The sequence below is a fragment of the Melospiza melodia genome, chromosome 25 (assembly GCF_035770615.1).
Source record: "Melospiza melodia melodia isolate bMelMel2 chromosome 25, bMelMel2.pri, whole genome shotgun sequence".
Taxonomy (NCBI): Eukaryota; Metazoa; Chordata; class Aves; order Passeriformes; family Passerellidae; genus Melospiza; species Melospiza melodia.
Genome location: NC_086218.1, coordinates 10,299,385 through 10,323,720, shown reverse-complemented (window position 1 = coordinate 10,323,720; position 24,336 = coordinate 10,299,385). Strand labels below are relative to the sequence as shown.

Below are 24,336 nucleotides of genomic sequence, written 5' to 3'. Positions count from 1 at the left end.
GGGGTGACAAAGGGGTGACAAGAACATGGCCAGGAGGTGACAAAGAGAAGGGGGTGACAAGGACACGGGGGTGACACAAGGAGGTGACAAAGATGCGGCAGGGAGGTGACAAGGCCATGAGGGTGACAAAAGAAAGGGGGTGATACAGCCGTGGGGGTGACAAAGAGGAAGCGGTGACAAGGACGCGGCAGGGAGGTGACAAGGACACCCACACCGTGTCCCCGTCACCCCGAGCCGGGCCGTGCCGGTGTCACCCGGTGTCACCCGGAGCAGCGGCACTCGGCTGTTGACTGCACACAGTGCCACACCCGCAGCCAGCCGCTGTCACCCCAATGTCCCCGCGCTGTCCCCGGGGGTGGGGACACTGCCGTGGTGGCCCTGTCCGGTTGTCGCCGGCGCCCGGGGCCATTTAACGGCGGTGGCGGCGCGGCGGGGAGGGGACACGGGGACAGCATGGAGGGGACACGGCAGGAGGAGCGCGAGAGCCTGGTGGGGGCCGTGCATGGCGTGTCCGGGCCCGGTACGGTGACACCGGGGACACCTGGGGACAGCAGGCGATGGGGACACGGTGGCGTTTGTGGCGCTAAATCGGGGACAGGAGGGGGGACAATGGAGGGGGACAGAGGGACAAGAGGGGTGACAGTGCAGGGGGGACAGTGGGGACAGAGGGACAAGAGGGGTGACAGTGCAGGGGGGACAATGGGGGACAGAGGGACAGGAGGGGGGACAATGGGGGGGGGAAATGGGGACAGAGGGACAAGAGGGGTGACAATGCAGGGGGGACAATGGGGAGAGCACTTGGGGAGGGAACAGTGCTGGGGGGACAGTGGGGACAGAGGGACAGGAGGGGGGACAATGGGGGAGAGCACCCGGGGAGGGGACAATGGGATGGGGACACCCTGGGGACAGAGGGAATGGGGATCCCGATGGCGTTTGTGGCACTGAAATGGGGACAGCAGAGGGGACAATGCGGGAGGAGAATGGGGACAGAGGAACAGGATGGGGGGGACAATGGACAGGGGACAAGGGGCAGGGGGAAATTGGAGAGGGGACAATGGGGAGGGGACAGGGTTGGGAACAGCGAGGGGACATCGTGGGACACCCTGGGGACGGGGACATCTGAGGATGGGGATCCCGGTGGAGTTGGTGGCACTAAAATGGGGACAGGAGAGGGGACAGCGTGAGAAAGCACCCGGGGGTGGCGGTGGGGAGGGGACAGGGATGGGGACAGAGGGGTCCTGGGTGGGGTGGTGGCCCGGGGCCGGGGTGACAGCGGAGTGTCCCCGCAGTGGTGACAGCCACGCGCATGGCGGGCGCGGCCATGTACGAGCTGGTGCGGGTGGGACACGCGGAGCTCGTGGGGGAGATCATCCGGCTCGAGGGGGACATGGCCACGCTGCAGGTGTACGAGGAGACCTGTATCCTGTCCCCAGTGTCCCTAATGTCCCCTCCCCGCCAGCCCTCTGTCCCTCCGAGCGCCCCGCCCTGTCCCCGTTGTCCTCTGCTGTCCCCTCCCTTGTTCCCCTGAGGTTCTGTCCTGTCCCAGCCTGTTCTGTCCCCTCCCTGTCCCCTCCCCTGTCCCTCCCTTCTGCCCTGCCCTGTCCCCTCCCCACCCTCCCTGTCCCCTCCCTGCCATCCCCATCCGCTCCTGTGCCCTCTGTCCCTCCCCGTGTCCCCCTCAGCCCGTCCCGTCCCGCTGTCCCCCCAGTCCCCGTGTCCCCCCCGATTCCGGTGTCCCCACTGTCCCCGTTGTCCCCGTCTCCCCTCTGTTCCCGCTGTCCCCCCAGTGTCCCCGCTGTCCTCCTCGTGTCCCTGCTATCCCGCCCGGTCCCTGTGTCCGCGCAGTCCCCGTGTCCCTCCCGGTTCTCGTGTCCCCGCTGTCCCCCACCATGTCCCCGCTGCCCCGCCCGGTCCTCGTGTCCCCATTGTCCCAGCGGTCCCCGTGTCCTGGTTTCCCCGCTGTCCTCCTCGTGTCCCCGCTATCCCGCCCGGTGCCCCCATGCCCCCGTTGTCCCCTCGGTCCCCGTATCCTCCCGCAGTCTCTGTGTCCCCCTCAGTTCCCGTGTCCCCTCAGTCCTCATGTCCCCGCTGTCCCCTCGGTCCCCGCAGTCCCCGTGTCCCCGCTGTCCCCTCGGTCCCTGCTATCCCCGTGTCCCCACTGTCCCCGCTGTCCCCGTGTCCCCGCTGTCCCCCCGGTGTCCCTGGCGGTGCCATTCCTGAGCGGCCGCAGCGGGGGTGCAGGTCGGGGACCCGGTTCGGCGCACGGGGACGCCGCTCTCGGTGGAGCTGGGCCCGGGCATCCTGGGCTCCATCTTCGACGGCATCCAGCGGCCGCTGCGCGACATCGCCGAGGCCACGCGCAGCATCTACATCCCGCGGGGCACCAATGTCCCCGCGCTGCCGCGACACCTGGACTGGGACTTTGTCCCCAGCAAGAACCTCCGGGTGCGTGACCCCTCCCTGTCACCTTCGTGTCCCTTTGTCCCATCCCTGTCCTGTCCCCCCTTTCCCCATCTGGCTTCCCGGGCTCGCTGTCCCCTCCTTGTCCCCTCCTTGTCCCCTCCTTGTCCCCTCCTTGTCCCCTCCTTGTCCCCTCCTTGACCTCTCCCTGTCCGCTCTCCATCCTCTCCCCGTCCTGTCCTGCCATTCCCTCCTTGTCCCCTCCTTGTCCCCTCCCCGTCCTGCCATCCCCTCTGTCCCCTCCCTGTCCCCTCCCCATCCTGCCCTGTCCCCCTCAACCCCTCTGTCCCCTTTTGTCCCCCTCCGTCCTGTCCTGTCCCTGCCACGGGACATCATCCTCCATTGTCACCTCCTTCTGTCCTTCCCTGTCCCCTCCCTGTCACCCCTGCCAAGGAGGGGACCCCAAAAAGGGGGTGGGGACACAATGACAGAGAGGACACAGGAACGGGGGGACGCAGGGGGACATTGGGGACATGGGGGACTTGGGGACACGGGGGTCGCAGAGCCGCGGGGACATTGGGGGACACAGGGGACATGGGGGACTTGGGGACACGGGGGTCGCAGAGCCGCGGGGACATGGGGGGACACAGAGACACGGGGTTGCAGGGACACAGGGGACATCGGGACACTGAGGATGCAGACATGAGGACACGAAGGTGACAAGGACATGGGGACACGGGTCACACGGGGGACAGGAGGGACACACGACACGGGGGTCTCTGACGGTGTCGCCGCGGTGTCGCCAGGTCGGGAGCCACGTGACGGGAGGGGACATTTACGGCTCGGTGGCGGAGAACTCGCTGCTGCAGCACCGGCTGATGGTCCCGCCCCGCAGCCGCGGCACCGTCACCTACATCGCGCCCCCCGGGCACTACCGAGTGACGGTGAGCGGGAACGGCACCGGGAACGGCACCGTGAACGGCGGGATTGGGATCGGGATCACTGGGATCAGCGGGATTGGGATCGGGATCATTGGGACCAGCGGCGTCAACGGGGTCGGGATTAGCGGGATTGGGATTGGGATCAGGATTGGGATTATTTGGATTAGCCAGAGCAGGTCCGAGATGAGCGGGATTGGGATCGGGATCAGCGGGATCGGGATCACTGGGACCAGTGGTGTCAGCAGGATCGGGGTCGGGATCAGGATCGGGATCATTTGGATCAGCGGGGTTGGGATCAGGATCAGTGGGATCATTGGGATCAGGATCATTGGGACCAGTGGTGTCAGCAGGATCAGGGTCGGGATCAGGATCGGGATCACTGGGATCAGCGAGACTGGGATCGGGATCAGTGGGATCGTTGGGATCAGCGGGGTCTGGGTCGGGATCAGCGGGATTGGGATCATTGGGACCAGTGGTGTCAGCAGGATCGGGGTCGGGATCAGTATGGGGATCGTTGGGATCAGCGGGGTTGGGATTGGAATCAGTGGGATCGTTGGGATCAGCGGGATCGGGATCATTGGGTCCAGCGGCATCAGCGGGGTCGGGATCAGGATGGGGATTATTTGGATCAGCGGGATTGGGGTCAGGATCAGTGGGATTGTTGGGATCAGCGGGGTCGGGATCAGTGGGATAGGGATCATTGGGTCCAGCAGCGTCAGTGGGATTGGGGTTGGGATCAGGATCAGGATCAGGATCGAGATCATTTGGATCAGTGGGAGCGGGGTTGGGATCGGGATCATTGAGATCAGCGGGAGTGGGGTTGGGATCAGCGGGATTGGGGTCGGGATCATTGGGAACAGTGGGGTTGGGATCAGTGGGATTTGGGTCGGGATCATTGGGAACAGTGGGGTTGGGATCAGCAGGAGTGGGGTCGGGATCAGGATGGGGATCATTGAGATCAGCGGGATCTGGGTTGGGATCATTGGGATTAACAGGATTGGGGTCGGGATCAGGATTGGGATCAGGGGGAGCAGGGTCGGGATTAGCGGGATCAGGGTCGGGATCATTGGGATCGGGATAGGCGGGGTGGGGGCCGGGCAGGGTGTCCTGAGCTGATCCCGGGTTGATCCCGGGTTGATCCCAGGCTGATCCTGGGTTGGTCCTGGGACGATCCCGGGCTGATCCCCACCGGTCCTGGCTGATCCCCGCCGATCCCGGGTTGATCCCGGGTTGATCCCCACTGATCCCGGGTTGATCCCCGCCAATCCCAGGTTGATCCCGGGTTGATCCCTGCCGATCCCGGGTTGATCCCGGGTTGATCCTGGGCTGATCCCCGCTGATCCCGGGCCGATCCCGGGTTGATCCCCGCCAATCCTGCAGGATGTGGTGCTGGAGCTGGAGTTCCAGGGCGTCCGTGAGCCGCTCTCCATGATCCAGGTGTGGCCGGTCCGGCAGGTCCGGCCCGTGGCCGAGAAGCTCCCGGCCAATCACCCCCTGCTGACCGGCCAGAGGGTCCTGGACGCTCTCTTCCCGTACGGAACGGGACCGGGAACGGGATTGGGAATGGGATTGGGATCAGGACTGGGATTGGGGGAGTGCGCTGTTCCTGTAGGGAGCGGGATTGGGACAGGGATGGGGACAAGGACAGGGACAGGGATGGGATTTGGGACAGGGAGAGATGGAGCTGAGGACAGGAAAGGGGACAGGGAGAGCTGGATTTGGGGACAGGGATGGGGACAGGCAGAGCTGGATTTGGGGACAGGGAGAGCTGGATTTGGGGACAGGAGTGAGGACAGGGAGAGCTGGATTTGGGGACAGGAATGGGGACAGGCGAAGATGGATTTGGGGACAGGAATGGGGATAAGGATGGGGACAGCAGAGATGGATTTGGGGACAGGGATGGGGACAGGCAGAGATGGATTTAGGGACAGGAATGGGGACAGAGATAAATTTGGGGACAGTGATGGGGACAGGCAGAGCTGGATTGGGGGACAGGAATGGGGACAGGGAGAGATGGATTTGGGGACAGGAATGGGGACAGGAATGGGAACAGGGAGAGATGGATTTGGGGACAGGAATGGGGACAGGACGGGGCTGGCGCAGGGACACGGGTGGGAACGAGCATGGGGACAGGCACGGGGCGCCACCGCAGTGCCACCACCGCCGTGCGGTGTCCCCGCGGTGTCACCAGGTGCGTGCAGGGCGGCACCACGGCCATCCCGGGCGCGTTCGGCTGCGGGAAGACGGTGATCTCGCAGTCGCTGTCCAAGTACTCCAACAGCGATGTCATCGTCTACGTGGGCTGCGGGGAGCGCGGCAACGAAATGTCCGAGGTGCTGCGGGACTTCCCCGAGGTGACAGCGCCACACCGGGCACCGGGACAGCCCGGGGACACCGGGACAGCCCGGGGACACCGGGACAGCCCAGGGACATCGGGACAGCCGGGGGACATCGGGACAGCCCAGGGACATCGGGACAGCCCGGGGACATCGGGATATTGGGGACACCGGGACAGCCCGGGGACACCGGGACAGCCGGGGGACACCGGGACAGCCCGGGGACATCGGGACAGCCCGGGGACATCGGGATATTGGGGACACCGGGACAGCCGGGGGACATCGGGACAGCCGGGGGACACCGGGACAGCCCGGGGACATCGGGACAGCCGGGACACCGGGACAGCAGGGACACCGGGGTGGCATCGGGACGTGGGGACACAGGGGGACATGGGGGTGACAGTGACACGGGTGTTCATGGGACTTCCCCGAGGTGACAGCACCGCACCGACACCGGGACAGCCCGGGGACACTGGGACAGCCGGGGGACACTGGGACATCAGGATGGCACTGGGACACAGGGGGTGGCACTGGGACACGTCAGGATGTGGGCATATCAGGGACATTGGGGTGGCAGGACAGTGACAGTGACACGGGTGTTCGTGAGACTTCCCCAAGGCGACATGGGGACATCAGACACCGGGACATGCGGAGGACACTGGGACATCAGGGTGGCACTGGGACAAGGGGGGACATCAGGGTGGCACCGGGACATGGGGACATGGGAGGGCATGGGGATGGCATGGGGGTGACAGTGACACGGGTATTCATGGGACTTCCCCGAGGTGACAGCACCGCACCGACACCGGGACAGCCAGGGGACACCGGGACATCAGGGTGGCACTGGGACGCAGGGGGTGGCACTGGGACACGGTGGGATGTGGGGATATCGGGGACATCGGGGTGGCAGGGCAGTGACAGTGACACGGGTGTTCGTGGGACTTCCCCGAGGCGACATGGGGACATCAAACACCGGGACATGCGGAGGACACTGGGACATCAGGGTGGCACCGGGACAAGGGGGGACATCAGGGTGGCACCGGGACATGGGGACATGGGAGGGCATGGGGATGGCATGGGGGTGGCAGCGACACGGGAGTTCATGGGACTTCCCCGAGGTGACAGAGGGGCGTTGGGACATCGAGGACATCAGGGTGGCACGGGGAGAGGGGATGGCACTGGGACATGGGGACACGGGGGGACATTGGGGTGGCAGGGCAGTGGCAGTGACACGGGTGTTCATGGCACTGCCCCAAGGTGACACCACTGCACCAGACACCGGGACATCCAGGGGACATTGGGGTGGCACTGCGACGCGGCGGGACATGGGGACATCGGGGACATGGGGGTGGCAGAGGAGTGGCAGTGACACCAGTGTTCATGGAGAGTCCTCAGGGATTTTCCCGAGGGGACACAGTGACACGGGACACCGGGACATCGTGGTGGCACCGGGATCTGGGGACACAGGGGGACATGGGGGTGGCAGGGCAGTGACAATGACGTGGATGTTCGTGGGACTTCCCCGAGGTGACACGGTGACACCGGGACATCCAGGAGACATCGGGGTGACAGGGTAGTGACAGTGACGCGAGCGTTCATGGAGAGTCCTCGAGGACTTCCCTGAGGTGACACAGTGACACGGGGACACAGGGACATTGGGGTGGCACCGGGCCACGGGGGTGGCAGGGCAGTGACGGTGACACGGCAGTTCATGGCGGGTCTGCAGGGACTTCCCCGAGGTGACAGTGCCACACGGGGGGACATCGGGGTGGCAGGGCTGTGCCGTGGTGCCACGGGGAGGTGACACTGAGTGTGACACTGCTGTCCCCAGCTGACCATGGAGGTCGGCGGCCGCTCCGAGTCCATCATGAAGCGCACGACGCTCGTGGCCAACACGTCCAACATGCCCGTGGCTGCTCGAGAGGCCTCCATCTACACCGGTGGGGACACTGGGGACACGGAGGGGACACTGGGGGACGTAGGGGGACAGGGACACGTGTGTGTGTGACAGGGACGTGGGGGGACACGGGGGAACATGGGGACACGGGGACCTGGGGGGGACGGGGACACGTGTGTGTGTGACGGGGACATGGGGACATGGAGGGGACACGGAGGGGACACCGGGGGGACAGGGACACGTGTGTGTGTGACAGGGACATGGGGGGACGTGGGGGGACAGGGACATGGGTGTGTGACAAGGCTGGGGCTGTCCCTGGGGGTATGACAGGTGTGACATGTGTGTGTGGCAGGGATCACGCTGTCCCTGGGGGTGTGACACACCTGTGACACGTGTGGCAGGGATCACGCTGTCCCTGGGGTTATGACAAGTGTGTGACAGGTGTGACACACATGTGACACACGTGTGATATATAGCAGGGATCATGCTGTCCCTGGGGGTGTGACAGGTGTGACACACGCGTGGCAGGGATCACGCTGTCCCTGGGGGTGTGACACACATGTGACACACTTGTGGCAGGGATCATGCTGTCCCTGGTGGTGTGACACACGTGTGGCAGGGATCACGCTGTCCCTGGGGGTGTGACACACATGTGACACACGTGTCACGCGTGTCAGGGATCACGCTGTCCCTGGGGGTGTGACACACGTGTGACACACGTGTCACGCGTGTCAGGGATCACGCTGGCCGAGTATTTCCGGGACATGGGGCTGCACAGCTGCCTCCTGGCCGACTCCACCTCGCGCTGGGCCGAGGCGCTCAGGGAGATCTCGGGGCGCCTGGCGGAGATGCCCGCGGGTGAGACCCCAAAAACCGCGCTGGGGACACCCCAAAAACTGCGGGGGGGCTGCAGGGAGAGACCCCAAAAACCTGGCGTGGGAGAGACCCCAAAAAACCGGGGGGGAGACCCCAAAAACTGCGGGGTGGGCACAGGGGAGACCCCAAAACATGGGGAGAGAGACCCCAAAAACTGCGGGGGGGAGAGACCCCAGAAACCCCGGGAATGGGCAGGGGGGAGACCCCAAAACCTGAGGGGTGGCTGCAGGGAGAGACCCCAAAAACCTGGCGTGGGAGAGACCCCAAAACATGGGGAGGAGACCCCAAAAACTGGGCTGGGGAGACCCCAAAACACGGAGAGGGGGGGGAACCCCAAAAACCAAATGGGAGGTGGCGGTGACCCCAAATCCCCGGGGGGGAGGAGACTCCAAAAACCGTGGGGTGATGAGGGGGGAGAGACCCCAAAAATTGAGGGGGGTGGGCAGGGGGAGAGACCCCAAAAACCAAGAGGTGACGGAGGGAGAGAGACCCCAAAAACCGCGGGGTGGGCACAGGGGAGACCCCAAAAACACGGGAGGTGACAGGATGGTGACGGGGAGGTGACAAGGCAGTGACAGCCGTGTCCCCTCACAGAGAGCGGGTACTGGGGGTGACAGTGAGGTGACAGGGAAGTGACAGTGAGGTGACAGCCATGTTCCAGGAGGTGTCAGTGAGGTGGCAGCCGTGTCCCCTCACAGACAGCGGGTACTGGGGGTGACAGTGAGGTGACAGGGCAGTGACAGGAGGTGGCAGTGAGGTGACAGCCGTGTCCCCGTGTCCCCACAGACAGCGGGTACCGGGGCTGACAGGGCAGTGACAGTGAGGTGACAGTGAGGTGACAGCTGTGTCCCCGTGTCCCCACAGACAGCGGGTACTGGGGGTGACAGAGCAGTGACAGTGAGGTGACAGTGAGGTGACAGGGAGGTGACAGCCGTGTCCCCACAGACAGCGGGTATTGGGGGCTGGCAGGGCAGTGACAGGGAGGTGACAGGAGGTGACAGTGAGGTGACAGCGAGGTGACAGCCGTGTCCCCACAGACAGCGGGTACTGGGGGTGACAGTGAGGTGACAGTGAGGTGGCAGTGAGGTGACAGCCGTGTCCCCACAGACATCGGGTACTGGGGGCTGGCAGGGAGGTGACAGGAGGTGACAGTGAGGTGACAGCCGTGTCCCCACAGACAGCGGGTACTGGGGGTGACAGTGAGGTGACAGGGCAGTGACAGGAGGTGGCAGTGAGGTGACAGCCGTGTCCCCGTGTCCCCACAGACAGCGGGTACCCCGCGTACCTCGGTGCCCGCCTGGCCTCGTTCTATGAGCGCGCGGGGCGGGCGCGGTGCCTGGGCAGCCCCGAGCGCGAGGGCAGCGTCAGCATCGTCGGGGCGTGAGTGCCACCTGTGTCCCTGTGTCACCGTGTCCCCATGAGTGCCACCTGTGTCCCCATGGCCCCTGTGTCACCGTGTCACCATGAGTGCCACCTGTGTCCCTGTGTCACCGTGTCCCCATGAGTGCCACCTGTGTCCCCATGTCCCCCTGTCCCTGTGTCACCATGAGTGCCACCTGTGTCCCTGTGTCACCGTGTCCCCATGAGTGTCCCCTGTGTCACCGTGTCCCCATGAGTGCCACCTGTGTCCCCGTGTCACCGTGTCCCCATGAGTGCCACCTGTGTCCCCATGGCCCCTGTGTCACCGTGTCACCATGAGTGCCACCTGTGTCCCTGTGTCACCGTGTCCCCATGAGTGCCACCTGTGTCCCCATGGCCCCTGTCCCTGTGTCCCATGTCCCCATGTCCCTGTGTCCCATGTCCCCTGTCCCTGTGTCACCATGAGTGCCACCTGTGTCCCTGTGTCACCGCGTCACCATGAGTGCTACCTGTGTCCCCATGGCCCCTGTCCCCGTGTCACCGTGTCACCATGAGTGTCCCTGTGTCCTATGTCCCCGTGTCCCCGTGTCCCCTGTCCCTGTGAGTGTCCCCATGTGTGTCTACGTGTCCCCATGTCCTCATGTGTGTCTCCATGAGTGTCCCCACGTCCCTCTGAATGTCCCCATGAGTGTCCCCATGTCCCCCTGAATGTCCCTGTGTGTGTCCCCATGTCCCCTCCCTGTGAGTGTCCCCATGTCCCCGTGTCCCCATATCCCCATGAGTGTCCCTGTGTCCATATATGTCCCTGTGTCCCATGTCCCTGTGAGTGTCCCCCTGTCCCCGTGTCCTGTGTCCCCATGTCCCCCTGAGTGTCCCCATGAGTGTCCCCATGAGTGTCCCCATGTCCCCCCTGAGTGCCCTCGTGTCACCCTGTCCCCATGTCCCTATGTCCCGTGTCCCTGTGTCCCCGTGAGTGTCCCCATGTCCCCTGTCCCTGTGTTCCCTGTCCCCATGTCCTTGTGGGTGTCCCTATGAATGTCCCCGTGTGTGTCACCATGTCCCCTATGAATGTCCCCGCGTGTGTCACCGTGTCCCCATGGCCAGGATGGGGGGACCCCCCCTGTGCACCCCCATCTCACCTCGGCCCCCCCTCCCCCCGCAGGGTGTCCCCACCCGGAGGGGACTTCTCAGATCCTGTCACCTCGGCCACGCTGGGCATCGTGCAGGTGAGGGGACAGCGGGGACATTGGGGACACTGGGGACACTCACAGGGGACACTGGGGACACTCACAGGGGACACTGGGGACAGGGGGGACACTGGGGACACTCACAGGGGACACTGGGGACAGCAGGGACACTGGGGACACTCACAGGGGACACTGGGGACAGAGGGGACACTGGGGACACTCACAGGGGACAGCGGGGACACTCACAGGGGACAGCGGGGACACTGGGGACAGCGGGGACACTGGGGACAGCGGGGACACTGGGGACACTCACAGGGGACACTCACAGGGGACAGCGGGGACACTGGGGACACTCACAGGGGACACTGGGGACACTCACAGGGGACACTCACAGGGGACACTGGGGACAGCGGGGACACTGGGAACACTCACAGGGGACACTGGGGACTCTCACAGGGGACACTGGGGACTCTCACAGGGGACAGCGGGGACACTGGGGACACTCACAGGGGACACTGGGGACACTCACAGGGGACAGAGGGGACACTGGGGACACTCACAGGGGACACTGGGGACTCTCACAGGGGACAGCGGGGACACTGGGGACACTCACAGGGGACAGAGGGGACACTGGGGACACTCACAGGGGACACTGGGGACACTCACAGGGGACAGCGGGGACACTCACAGGGGACACTGGGGACAGCGGGGGGGTGTGAGTGGGACAGGGACACACCACGAGAGGAAACATGGGGGGACACACTGGGAAGGGACAGGGACACACTGGGAGGGGACAGGGCCACAGGGACACGGTGACAGTGACCCCTGGATGACGGCACGGTGACATCCCCGGTGTCTCAGGTGCTCTGGGCTGCACCAGAAACTTGGTGACACGGGGGGTGACATGGGGTGACATTACCGGCTGTTCTGGGGGCATGAGAAGCTCGGGGACAGGATGGGTGACACTGGGTGACCCTTGGTGACACTGGGTGACACTGGGTGACACTGCCAGGTGTTCTGGGGGCTGGACAAGAAGCACAGGGACACACAGGGAGATGCTGGGTGACACAAGGGTGGCACGGGGGTGACACTGGCAGGTGTTCCATGGGGATAAGAAGCTCGGGGATGCCCTGGATGACCTGGGGGTGACACGAAGTGACACTGGGTGACACTGGGTGACCCTCGGTGACATTCCCAGGTGTTCTGGGGGCTGGACAAGAAGCTGGCGCAGCGCAAGCACTTCCCGTCGGTGAACTGGCTGATCTCGTACTCGCGCTACCTGCGCGCCCTCGAGCCGCACTACGAGCGCGCCCACCCCGAGCTGCCCGCGCTGAGAGACCGCGCCCGGCGCATCCTGCAGGAGGAGGAGGAGCTGGCCGAGATCGTGCAGCTCGTGGGGAAGGTGCTTCTAGGGGATTTGTGGGCTTTGGGGGGCTTATGGGGTGCGGGATGTGAGATATGGGGTGTGGGATGTGAGATATGGAGTGTGGGATATGGGGTCTGGAATATGGGATGTGGGACCCTGCAGGAGGAGGAGGAGCTGGCCGAGATCGTGCAGCTCGTGGGGAAGGTCCGGGATTGGGATCTGGGGGTTTTGGGGGGCTTATGGGGTCTGGGATGTGAGATATCAAATGTGGGATGTGGGGTGTGGGGTGTGGGATGTGGGGTGTGGGATATGGGTGTGGGATGTGGGATATGGGGTCTGGAATATGGGATGTGGGACCCTGCAGGAGGAGGAGGAGCTGGCTGATTGTGCAGCTCGTGGGGAAGGTGCTTCTAGGGGGTTTGTGGGGTTTGGGGGGCGTATGGGGTATGGGATGTGGGATATGGGTCTGGGATGTGAAATATGGGCTGTGGGATGTGGGATGTGAAGTGTGGGATGTGAGATATGGGTGTGGGATATGGGACCCTGCAGGAGGAGGAGGAGCTGGCCGAGATCGTGCAGCTCGTGGGGAAGGTGCTTCTAGGGGATTTGTGGGGTTTGGGGGGCTTATGGGGTGTGGGATGTGGGATATGGGGTATGGGATATGGGGTATGGGATGTGGGATATGGGTGTGAGATGTGGGATATGGGGTATGGGACCCTGCAGGAGGAGGAGGAGCTGGCCGAGATCGTGCAGCTCGTGGGGAAGGTCTGGGATTGGGATTGTGGGGTTTGGGGGGCTTATGGGGTCTGGGATGTGAGATATGGGGTGTGGGATGTGAGATATGGCAGGTGGGATGTGGGATAGGGGGTCTGGAATATGGGATGTGGGACCCTGCAGGAGGAGGAGGAGCTGGCCGAGATCGTGCAGCTCGTGGGGAAGGTCTGGGATTGTGGGATTTGGAGGTTTCTGGGGTTTGGGGGGCTTATGGGGTGTGGGATGTGAGATATGGGGTGTAGGATGTGGGACCCTGCAGGAGAAGGAGGAGCTGGCCGAGACTGTGTAGCTCGTGGCAAGGTGGATTTATGGGATTTGCGGGGTTTGTGGGACTGATGGGATCTTTGAGATGAATGGGATCTATGGGATCAGTGGGATCAATGGGGTTTGTGGGATCTGTTGGATCAATGGGGTTTGTGGGATTGATGGGCTCTATGGGATCAGTGAGATCAATGGGATTGATGGGGTTGGTGTCTATGGAATCTATGGGATCAATGGGGTTTGTGGGATCAATGGGATCGATGGGTTTTATGGGATTTGTGGGATCAATGGGATCGATGGGTTTTATGGGATTTGTGGGATCAATGGGATCTATGGGATCAGTGAGATCAGTGGGATTGATGGGATCTATGGGATTGATGGGGTTTGTGGGATCAATGAGCTCAATGGGGTTTGTGGGATCAATAGGATCAATGGGATCGATGGGTTTTTTGGGATTTGTGGGATTGATGGGATCTATGGGATCAGTGAGATCAGTGGGATTGATGGAATCTATGGGATTGATGGGGTTTGTGTGATCAATGAGCTCAATGGGGTTTGTGGGATCAACGGGATCAATGGGGTTTGTGGGATTTGTGGGATCAATGGGATCGATGGGTTTTATGGGATTTGTGGGGTCAATGGGATCTATGGGATCAGTGAGATCAATGGGATATATGGGGTTGGTGTCTATGGAATCTATGGGATCAATGGGGTTTGTGGGATCAATGGGATCGATGGGTTTTATGGGATTTGTGGGATCAATGGGATCGATGGGTTTTATGGGATTTGTGGGATCAATGGGATCGATGGGTTTTATGGGATTTGGGCTCTGTGGGCCCCGGGCAGTGCCAGGACCGCGCTGTCCCCGCAGGCGTCGCTGGCCGAGGGTGACAAAGTGACCCTGGAGGTGGCCAAACTGCTCAAGGACGATTTCCTGCAGCAGAACGGATACTCGGCCTACGACCGGTACCGGGACCCGCCCTGGGACCCCCAAACCCTTTTACCCCCCAAAACCACCCTGACCCCCCCCCAACATCCCCAAACCTCCCCCCTGAACCCCTCTGGGCCCTTCCCCAGGTTCTGCCCCTTCTACAAGACCGCTGCATCCTGAGACCCCCTACCCAATTCTGACCCCCCAAACACCCCCAAATTCCCACCCTGACCCCCCAAATCCCCCCATCGTGACCCCCCCCCCCCCCCAGGTTCTGCCCCTTCTACAAGACCGTGGGCACACTGCACCCTGAGACCCCCAACCCAATTCTTACCCCCCAAACTCCCCCCCAAACCCCCCCAAATTCCCTCCCTGACCCCTCAAACCCCCCCATCTGACCCCCCTCAGGTTCTGCCCATTCTACAAGACCATGGCCATGCTGCACCCTGACACTCCCAACCCAATTCTGACCCCCCAAACAACCCCAAATTCCCTCCCTGACACCCCAAACTCCCTCAAATCCCCCCAAATTCCCTCCCTGACCCCCCAAACCCCCCCATCGTGACCCCCTCCCCAGGTTCTGCCCCTTCTACAAGACCGTGGGCATGCTGCAGAACCTCGTCACCTTCTACGAGCTGGCGCGGGGGGCGGTGGAGGGCGCGGGGCCCGAGGAGCAGCGTGTCACCTGGGCCACCATCCGCGAGGGGCTCGGCGACATCCTGTACCGCCTGAGCGCCATGAAGTTCCAGGTGGGGTCCTGGGGGGGGTTAGAGGGGGGATTTAGGGGTCCTAGAGGGAATTAAGTGGAGTTTGGGGGTCGTGAGGGAGGTTAAAGAGGGGCTGGGGGATCCTAGGGGAAGGTTAAAGGGGGTTTTGGGGTCCCATGGGAGGGTTAAGGGGGGGTTTGGGGGTCCCATGGGAGGGTAAAGGGGGGATTTGGGGGTCCTGAGGGAGGTTAAGGGGAGATTCGGGGGTCCTAGGGGAAGATTAGAGGGAGTTTGGGGGTCCTGGGGGAGGTTCAAGGGGGTTTGGGGGTCCCATGGGAGGGTTAAGGGGAGATTTGGAGGTCCTGGGGGATTTTAAAGGGGGTTTGGGGGGTCCTGGGGAAAGTTAAGGGGGGAGTTTGGGGGTTCTAGGGGAGGTTCAAGGGGGTTTGGGGGTCCTGGGGGGAGGTTAAGGGGGGATTTAGGGGTCCCAGAGGGAATTAAGTGGAGTTTGGGGGTCGTGAGGGAGGTTAAAGAGGGGCTGGGGGATCCTAGGGGAAGGTTAAAGGGGGGTTTGGGGGTCCTATGGGAGAGTTAAGGGGAGATTTGGGGGTCCTGGGGGGAGTTAAGTGGAGTTTGGGGGTCCTGGAAGGAGGTTAAGGGGAGATTTGGGGTCCTAGGGGAAGATTAGAGGGAGTTTGGGGGTCCTGGGGGAGGTTCAAGGGGGTTTGGGGGTCCCACAGGAGGGTTGAGTGGGGATTTGGGGGTCCTGGGGAAGGTTAAAGGGGGAGTTTGGGGGTTCTAGGGGAGGTTCAAGGGGGTTTGGGGGTCCTGGGGGGAGGTTAAGGGGGGATTTAGGGGTCCCAGAGGGAATTAAGTGGAGTTTGGGGGTCGTGAGGGAGGTTAAAGAGGGGCTGGGGGATCCTAGGGGAAGGTTAAAGGGGGTTTTGGGGTCCCATGGGAGGGTTAAGGGGGGGATTTGGGGGTCCTGAGGGAGGTTAAGGGGAGATTCGGGGGTCCTAGGGGAAGATTAGAGGGAGTTTGGGGGTCCTGGGGGAGGTTCAAGGGGGTTTGGGGGTCCCATGGGAGGGTTAAGGGGAGATTTGGAGGTCCTGGGGGATTTTAAAGGGGGTTTGGGGGGTCCTGGGGAAGGTTAAGGGGGGAGTTTGGGGGTTCTAGGGGAGGTTCAAGGGGGTTTGGGGGTCCTGGGGGGAGGTTAAGGGGGGATTTAGGGGTCCCAGAGGGGATTAAGTGGAGTTTGGGGGCCGTGAGGGAGGTTAAAGAGGGGCTGGGGGATCCTAGGGGAAGGATAAGGGGGGGGTTTGGGGATCCTAGGGGAGGGTTAAGGGGAGATTTGGGGGTCCTGGGGGGAGTTAAGTGGAGTTTGGGGGTCCTGGGGGGAGGTTAAGGGGGGATTTGGGGATCCTATGGAAGAGTTAAGGGAGGATTTGGGGGTCCTAGGGGAAGATTAGAGGGAGTTTGGGGGTCCTGGGGGAGGTTCAAGGGGGGTTTGGGGTCCTATGGGACAGTTAAGGGGGGGTTTGGGGGTCCCACGGGAGGGTTAAGGGGGGATTTGGGGGTCCTGGGGGATTTTAAAGGGGGTTTGGGGGGGTCCTGTTGGAGGTTAAAGGGGATTTGGGGGTCCCACGGGAGGGTTAAGGAGGAGTTTGGGGGTCCTGGGGGGAGGATAAGGGGGGGTTTGGGGGTGCCAGGGGAAGGTTGAGGGGGGATTTTGGGGTCCTCACATGAATGTTAAGGCGATTTGGGGGTTGTGACCCCATTTGGGGGTCCCAGGTGGATTTTTTGGGGGGGGTCCCACACGAATCTCAATGTGGGTGACCCGGGGGGGGGGTTTGGGGACACCCCAATGTGGCTCTGAAGGTGCCACCCCCGTGTCCCCGTGGTGTCCCCTGTGACCATCAGAACGAGGGGGGGGCTGTGACCCCATTTGGGGGTCCCAGGTGGATTTTTTGGGGGGGGTCCCACACGAATCTCAATGTGGGTGACCCGGGGGGATTTGGGGACACCCCAATGTGGCTCTGAAGGTGCCACCCCCGTGTCCCCCCCATGTCCCCTGTGACCATCAGAACGAGGGGGGGCTGTGACCCCATTTGGGGGTCCCAGGTGGATTTTTTGGAGGGGATCCCGTGCGAATCTCAATGTGGGTGACCCGGGGGGGGGGGTTCTGACGGTGCCACCCCCGTGTCCCTCGGTGTCCCTCGGTGTCCCCATGTCCCCTGTGACCATCAGAACGAGGGGGGGGGGGTGTGACCCCATTTGGGGGTCCCAGGTGGTTTTTTTGGGGGGATCCCGCACGAATCTCAATGTGGGTGACCCGGGGGGGGTTCTGACGATGCCACCCCCGTGTCCCCGCGGTGTCCCCGTGTCCCCAGGACCCGGTGAAGGACGGCGAGCAGCGCATCCTGGCGAGCTACGCGCAGCTGCAGGAGGAGATGGTGGCGGCGTTCCGCAACCTGCAGGACTGAGGGGGGGGCGCAGGATGGGGACAGGGGGGTCGCAGGATGGGGACAGGGGGGGTCACAGCATTGGGGGGGGTCCCCAGGGTCCCCCCGCCCTCCGCAATAAAGTGGCGGCACTCGAGAGCTCCGGGCGTGGCTTTCCCGGTGACACCGGGAGGGGGTGACAATGTGACAATGGGGGGGGCGGGGGGGACACCGGGGGTGACAATGGGGGGGTCTGGGGGGGGGGGGTTTGGGTTGTTCAAGCCCCGCGCTGTGTGACATCGGGGGTGGGGACAGCCCTGGGGGGACATGGGGACACCTTGGGGGGGGGGACAGGAGCAGCCTGGATGGGACATGGGGACCCCCTATGGGGGACACAGAGGTGACAGGAACAGCCTGGGGACACTCCGAGGGGACATGGGGGTGATAGGGACACCTGGAGGGACATGGGGACACTTGAGGAGGGGTGGGGAGGGACAAGGGGGTTACAGGGACAGCCTGGATGGGACACAGGGACAGTTTGGGGGGACAGGGGGGTGACAGGAACACCCTGAGGAGGGGGGACAGCCTGTGGGGGACATGGGGGTGACACTGACTGGGACATGGAGGTGACAGGGACACCCTGGATGGGACGTGGGGACACTCCGAGGGGACATGGGGACAACTTGGGGGGGCACAGGGACAGGATGGGAGGGGGGGGACACAGCCATGGGGGACACTGGGGTGACAGGAGCAGCCTGGATGGGACACGGAGACACTTAAAGGGGACACGGGGACACTTTGGAGGGACATTAGGAGGTGACAGGGACACCCTAAGGGGGACATGGGGGTGACAGAGACGCCTGGGGGAACATGGGGACATTTTGAGGGGGGACACGGGGGTGGCAGGGACACCCTGGATGGGACATGGGGACACTTTGAGGGGACACGGGGACACTTTGGTGGGACATGGGGGTGACAGTGACACTCTGATGGGGAGGGGACACCCTGTGGGGGACATGGGGGTGACACTGACTGGGACATGGAGGTGACAGGGACACCTGGTGGGGACACGGGGACACTTTGAGGAGACACGGGGACACTTTGGAGGGACATAGGAGGTGACAGGGACACCCTAAGGGGGACATGGGGACGCCTTGGGGGGGGGACAGGGACAGCATGGGGGGGACATGGGGGTGACAGGGACACCCGGTGGGAACATGGGGACACCCTGGGTGGGACATGGGGGTGACAGGGACACCCTGAGAGGGACAGAGAGACACTTTGGGGGGGCACACAGGGACACTTTGGAGGGACGTGGAAGTGACAGTGACACCCTGGCAGGGACACAGGGACACCTTGGATGGAACACGAGGGTGACGGTGACACCCTGGCAGGGACACAGGGACACTTTGAGGGCGCACGGGTGAGACAGGGACACCCTGGATGGGACATGGGGACACTTTGGGGTGACAGGAGGGTGGCAGGAACACCCTGGATGGGACATGGGGACACTTTGGGGGGACAGGAGGGTGGCAGGAACACCCTGGATGGGACATGGGGACACTTTGGGGTGACACGGGGACACTTTGGGGGGACACGGGGACACTTTGGGGTGACAGGAGGGTGGCAGGGACACCCTGAGAGGGACACGGCGGTGACAGCGACACCCTGGCAGGGGGACACAGAGGCGACAGCGACACAGGAGGTGACCCCAGCACTTGGCCGGGGCTGGCGTGGGGGACACCCGCGGGGCCATTCGGGGCCATTCGGGGACATTTGGGGACATTGGGGCCGGCCCGTGGGGAGGAGCGGCCGCCACGTGGCAGGGCCGGGCCCTGTGACCCCCCCGTGTCCCCCGTGTGTCCCCCGTGTGTCACCCCCGTGTGTCACCCCGGGGCCATGTGGGAGCTGCTGCTGCTGCTGCTGCCCCTGGGGCTGGGGGCGGCCCTGGGGACCCCCGGGGGGTTTGGGGGGGCCCGGGGGGGTTTGGGGTTCAGGGGGGTCCAGGGGGGGCTCTGGGAGGGTTCGGGGGGTTTGGGGTCTGTGGGGTTTGGGGTTCAGGGGGGTTTAGGGGGGGCCAGGAGGGTTGGGGGTCTGTGGTGTTTGGGGTTTTGGGGGTTCTTGGGGGGGGGTCCGGGCGGGTCCTGAGGGTCTTGGGGGATTCGAGGTGTTGGGGGTCCAGGGGGGTTCGGGGTCTGTGGGGTTTGGGGTTCTGGGGGGGTCCAGGGGGTTTGGGGGTCCTAAGGGGTTCAGGGGGTTCAGGGGGGTTTTGGGGGGTCCTGAGGGGATTGGAGGTGTTGGGGGTCAGGGGGGTTCTGGGGATGTCTCGGAGTATTCTGGGGGGGGGTCCGAGGGGCCGGGGCATTGCGGGGGTCTGGGGGCTTTGTGGGTTCGGGGCGGTTTTGGGGGTCTGGGGGCGGAACTGTCCCCCATGTCCCCAATATCCCCAGTGTCTCTGTCCCCCATGTCCCCACGTCCCCATGTCCCCAATGTCCCTGTCCCAATGTCCCCAGTGTCCCCAATGTCTCTGTCCCCCATGTCCCCAGTGTCCCCAGTGTCCCCATGTCCCCAATGTCCCCAATATCCCCAATGTCCCTGATCCCCAATGTCCCCAGTGTCCGTGTCCCCATGTCCCCAATATCCCCAATGTCCCTGTCCCCATGTCCCCCATGTCCCCAGTGTCTCTGTCCCCCATGTCCCCAGTGTCCTCCGTGTCCCCAGTGTCCCTGTCCCAATGTCCCCAGTGTCCCCAATGTCTCTGTCCCCCATGTCCCCAGTGTCCCCTCTCCAGCCGGGCAGTGTCCCCAATGTCCCCAGCCAGGGCTGGCCCTGCCCTCGGGGCTGTCACCCGCTGTCCCCAAGGCCTGGCAGGACCCGGCCGTGTCCCCCCCTGTCCCCGCGGTGTCACCCGCCTGGGGACAGGCTGGTGGTGCCACCTCAGCAGCCAGAGCCTTCCCGCATTGTGTCCCCAACAATGGCAGTGCCACGTGCCGGGGGCCCTGTCCCCTCCCTGGGGACAGCGGGACAGACAGACACGGGGACAGCAGGGACAGACACGGGGACAGCAGGGACAGACCGACACGGGGACAGGGGCCATGGGCTGCTGACGGCGGGTGAGTCCCAATGTCCCCAATGTCCCCTGTGTCCCCTGTGTCTGTCCCCAGTGTCCCCTCCCCTAGGGATGTCCCCCGTGTCCCCGGAGGTGCCACCCCCATGTACCCCCTTCCCCCAGGAATGTCCCCACAGGTGTCCCCTGAGGTGCCACCCACGGGCACCCCCATGTCCCCAGAGATGTCCCCGTGGGTGTCCCCTGTGTCCCCATGAGATGACATCCTGGGGATCCTCGTGTCCCCCACAGATGTCCCCACACTGTCCCCACATTTTCTCTGTGTCCCCGAGCCTGTCCCCGTGTCCCCACGCTGTCCCCATGCCTGTCCCTGCATCCCTACGGTTGTCCCCACGCTGTCCCCAACTGTCCCCATGCCTGTCCCCACACTGTCCCCATGCCTGTCCCTGCATCCCTGCGGTTGTCCCAAACTGTCCCCATGCCTGTCCCCATGCTGTCCCCATGTCCCTGCTGCTGTCCCCACACTGTCCCCATGTCCCCACACTGTCCCCACACTGTCCCCATGTCCCCACGCTGTCCCCACATCTCCACACTGTCCCCACACTGTCCCCACACTGTCCCCACGTTGTCCCCACGCCCTCTCCACGCTGTCCCCACTCTGTCCCCATGTCCCCACACTGTCCCCATGTCCCCAGCTGTCCCCGTGTCCCCTCAGGATGCCACTCGGGGGGTCCCTGTGCGGTGCCACCGGCCTGGCACTGCTGGTGGCCGCCACTGCCACCCCGTTCTGGGCACAGCGCCGGGCACCGGGGGGCACGGCCAGCCTGGGGCTGTGGCACGGCTGCCTCGGGGGACAGTGCCACCCCCATGCCACCACCCCAGGTACGCCGGGCATGGGGACAACGGGGGGGGCATCGCTGTCCCCAGTGTCCCCTCCCTGGGTCCCTCTGTGATGTCCCTGGTGGTGCCACCCACGGGGAACCCCAGAGATGTCCCCATGGGCGTCCCCCAGAGATGTCACCCCCAGAGATGTCCCCATGGGTGTCCCCAATGTCCCCTGGAGACTGGAGGTGTCTGTCCCCAGAGATGTCACCCCCAGAGATGTCCCCCATGGGTGTCCCCCAGAGATGTCACTCCCAGAGTTGTCCCCATGGGTGTCCCCCAGAGATGTCACCCCCAGAGATGTCCCCATGGGTGTCCCTCAGAGATGTCACCCCCAGAGATGTCACTCCCAGAGATGTCCCCATGGGTGTCCCCAGAGATGTCACCCCCAGAGATGTCCCCATGGGCGTCCCCCAGAGATGTCACCCCCAGAGTTGTCCCCATGGGTGTCCCTCAGAGATGTCACCCCCAGAGATGTCCCCATGGGCGTCCCCCAGAGATGTCACCCCCAGAGATGTCCCCATGGGTGTCCCTCAGAGATGTCACCCCCAGAGATGTCCCCATGGGTGTCCCTCAGAGATGTCACCCCCAGAGATGTCCCCATGGGTGTCCCCCAGAGATGTCACCCCCACACAGGACAGAAATTGAGGGGGTTCCATCTCTGTCCCCACCGTCCCCACCCCTGGCGGTGTCTCTGCCGTCCCCACGGGTGTCCTCCCCTGGATTTGGTCACCGGGGGTGCCACCCTGGTGTCCCCACTCGGTGTCCCCACTCGGTGTCCCCTGCCCAGCTCTCCTGGAGGCCACCCGGGCGCTGCTGCTGCTCTCGGTGGTGGCGGCGGCCGCGGGGCTCGTCCTGGGGCTGCCCCTGGGGCCCGGCGGGGCCCGGCGGGAGCGGGAACGGGCGGCGGGGACCACGCTGCTGCTGGCAGGTACGTGGGGACACCGGGGACACGGGGGACACCGGGGACATCTGGGGACACCGGGGACACGGGGGACACGGGGGCCACCCTGCTGCTGGCAGGTACGTGGGGACACCGGGGACATCTGGGGACACGGGGGACACGGGGGCCACGCTGCTGCTGGCAGGTACGTGGGGACACCGGGGACACCGGGGACACGGGGGGACACGGAGGGACACAGGGCTTGGGGACTGTCCCCATAGGAGCAGCGCTGGGCTGGGCAGGGTGGGGATTTGGGGACATCGGGGCTGTCCCTGTCCCTGCTGGAGTGTCACCTCTGCCCTGAGCTGTCCCCTGTCCCCGCAGGGTGGGAATTTGGGGATGATCAGTGTCCCGAAGTGTCCCCTGTCCCTGTTCCATTGCCACTCCTGTCCCTGCTGTCCCTGTCCCTGCTGGGAGTGTCACCTCTGTCCTGAGCTGTCCCCTGTCCCTGCAGGGTGGGAATTTGGGGATGATCAGTGTCCCGAAGTGTCCCCCATCACTCCTGTCCCTGCCCCTGCTGTCCCTGGTCACTCCTGTCCCAAACTGTCCCCTGTCCCTGCTCTATTGTCACTCCTGTCCCTGCTGGGAGTGTCACCCGTGTCCTGAGCTGTCCCCTGTCCCCGCAGGGTGGGAATTTGGGGATCATCAGTGTCCCGAAGTGTCCCCTGTCCCTGCTCCATTGTCACTCCTGTCCCGAGCTGTGTCACTCCTGTTCTTGCTGTCCCCTGTCCCTGCTGTCCCCATCCCAAACTGTCCCCTGTCCCCGCCCTATTGTCACCGCTGTCCCCGCTGTCCCCAGGGCTGCTGTCCCTCCTGGGGCTCGGCCTGGGCTCTGTCCCCGCTGTCACTGTCCCTGTCCCTGTCCCCGCTGTCCCCGTCCCTGCTCCATTGTCACTCCTGTCCCTGTCCCTGCTGTCCCCGTCCCCGCTCCGTTGTCACTCCTGTCCCCGCTGTCCCCAGGGCTGCTGTCCCTCCTGGGGCTCGGCCTGGGCTCTGGGGGGGCTCTGGCCCTGCTGGGGCCCCCCCGCAGCTCCTGGAGCTTCTCCTGGTCCTTCATCCTGGCCTGGGTGGCGGCGGCGCTGCTGGGATCGGCCGGTACCGGCAACGGGAACCGGCAACGGGAATGGGGGGAACCGGGGGGATCGGCCGGTACCGGCAACGGGAACCGGGAACGGGACCGGGAACGGGGGGAACCGGGGGGATCGGCCGGTACCGGCAACGGGAACCGGGAAAGGGACCGGGAATGGAGGGGGGGGAAACGGGAACCGGGGGGATCGGCCGGTACCGGCAACGGGAACCGGGAATGGGGGGGAACAGGGACGGGAATGGAGGGGGGGGGAAACGGGAACCGGGAGGATCGGCCGGTACCGGGAACCCGGAATGGGACCGGGAATGGGGGGAACCGGGGGGATCGGCCGGTACCGGGAACGGGAACCGGGAACGGGACCGGGAATGGGGGGGAACAGGAACGGGAATGGAGACGGGGGAAACGGGAACCAGGGGGATCGGCCGGTACCGGGAACGGGGTGGGGGGAAACTGGGAATGGAGGGGAGAAAACGGGAATGGGGAGGGGAGGTAACGGGGATTGGAGGGAAACGGGAACCGGGGGGATCGGCCGGTACCGGTACCGGTACCGGGACCGGGAACGGGAGCGGGAATGGGGGGGGGGGGCAGGGAACGGGAATAGGAGAGGAACGGAGGGGGAAACGGGAACGAGGGGGGGAAATGGGAACGGGGAGGAACGGAAACGGGGGGGGGGGGGAAAGGGAATGAGGGGGGGAAACGGGAACGGGAGGGGAAAACGGGAACGGGAGGGGAAAACGGGAACGGGAGGGGAAAACGGTGAGTCATCGGAACGGTGCGGGGGGAACGGGGATTGAGGGGGAAAAAAGGGAACGGGGAGAGGGGAGCGGGACGGGAACGGGGGGAGAAACGGGAACGGTGCGGGGGGAACGGGGATTGAGGGG

At 64.3% G+C, this 24,336-nt stretch overlaps 1 protein-coding gene across 1 annotated transcript; it reads left to right on the top strand.

Annotated features, from left to right (window-relative positions):
* The first annotated feature begins 449 nt into the window (after positions 1 to 449).
* Positions 450 to 17,540, top strand: LOC134429380 (V-type proton ATPase catalytic subunit A-like). The gene is made up of 14 exons (XM_063176532.1): positions 450 to 520; positions 1,290 to 1,418; positions 2,231 to 2,445; positions 3,207 to 3,344; positions 4,722 to 4,873; positions 5,533 to 5,695; positions 7,509 to 7,617; positions 8,310 to 8,432; positions 9,716 to 9,830; positions 10,972 to 11,035; positions 12,195 to 12,398; positions 14,269 to 14,363; positions 14,906 to 15,077; positions 17,426 to 17,540. Exons 1-14 carry the CDS (start codon positions 454 to 456, stop codon positions 17,516 to 17,518), a joined length of 1,839 nt encoding a protein of 612 aa, XP_063032602.1. The 5' UTR covers positions 450 to 453; the 3' UTR covers positions 17,519 to 17,540.
* The last annotated feature ends 6,796 nt before the right edge of the window (positions 17,541 to 24,336 follow it).

Bases quoted from the DNA above. Each gene is read 5' to 3' on its own strand.
- LOC134429380 (XM_063176532.1), top strand. From the start codon at position 454: ATGGAGGGGACACGGCAGGAGGAGCGCGAGAGCCTGGTGGGGGCCGTG. The intron at 11,036-12,194 runs GTGAGGGGACAG...TGACATTCCCAG, and splicing joins CCACGCTGGGCATCGTGCAG to GTGTTCTGGGGGCTGGACAA. The intron at 15,078-17,425 runs GTGGGGTCCTGG...CCGTGTCCCCAG, and splicing joins TGAGCGCCATGAAGTTCCAG to GACCCGGTGAAGGACGGCGA.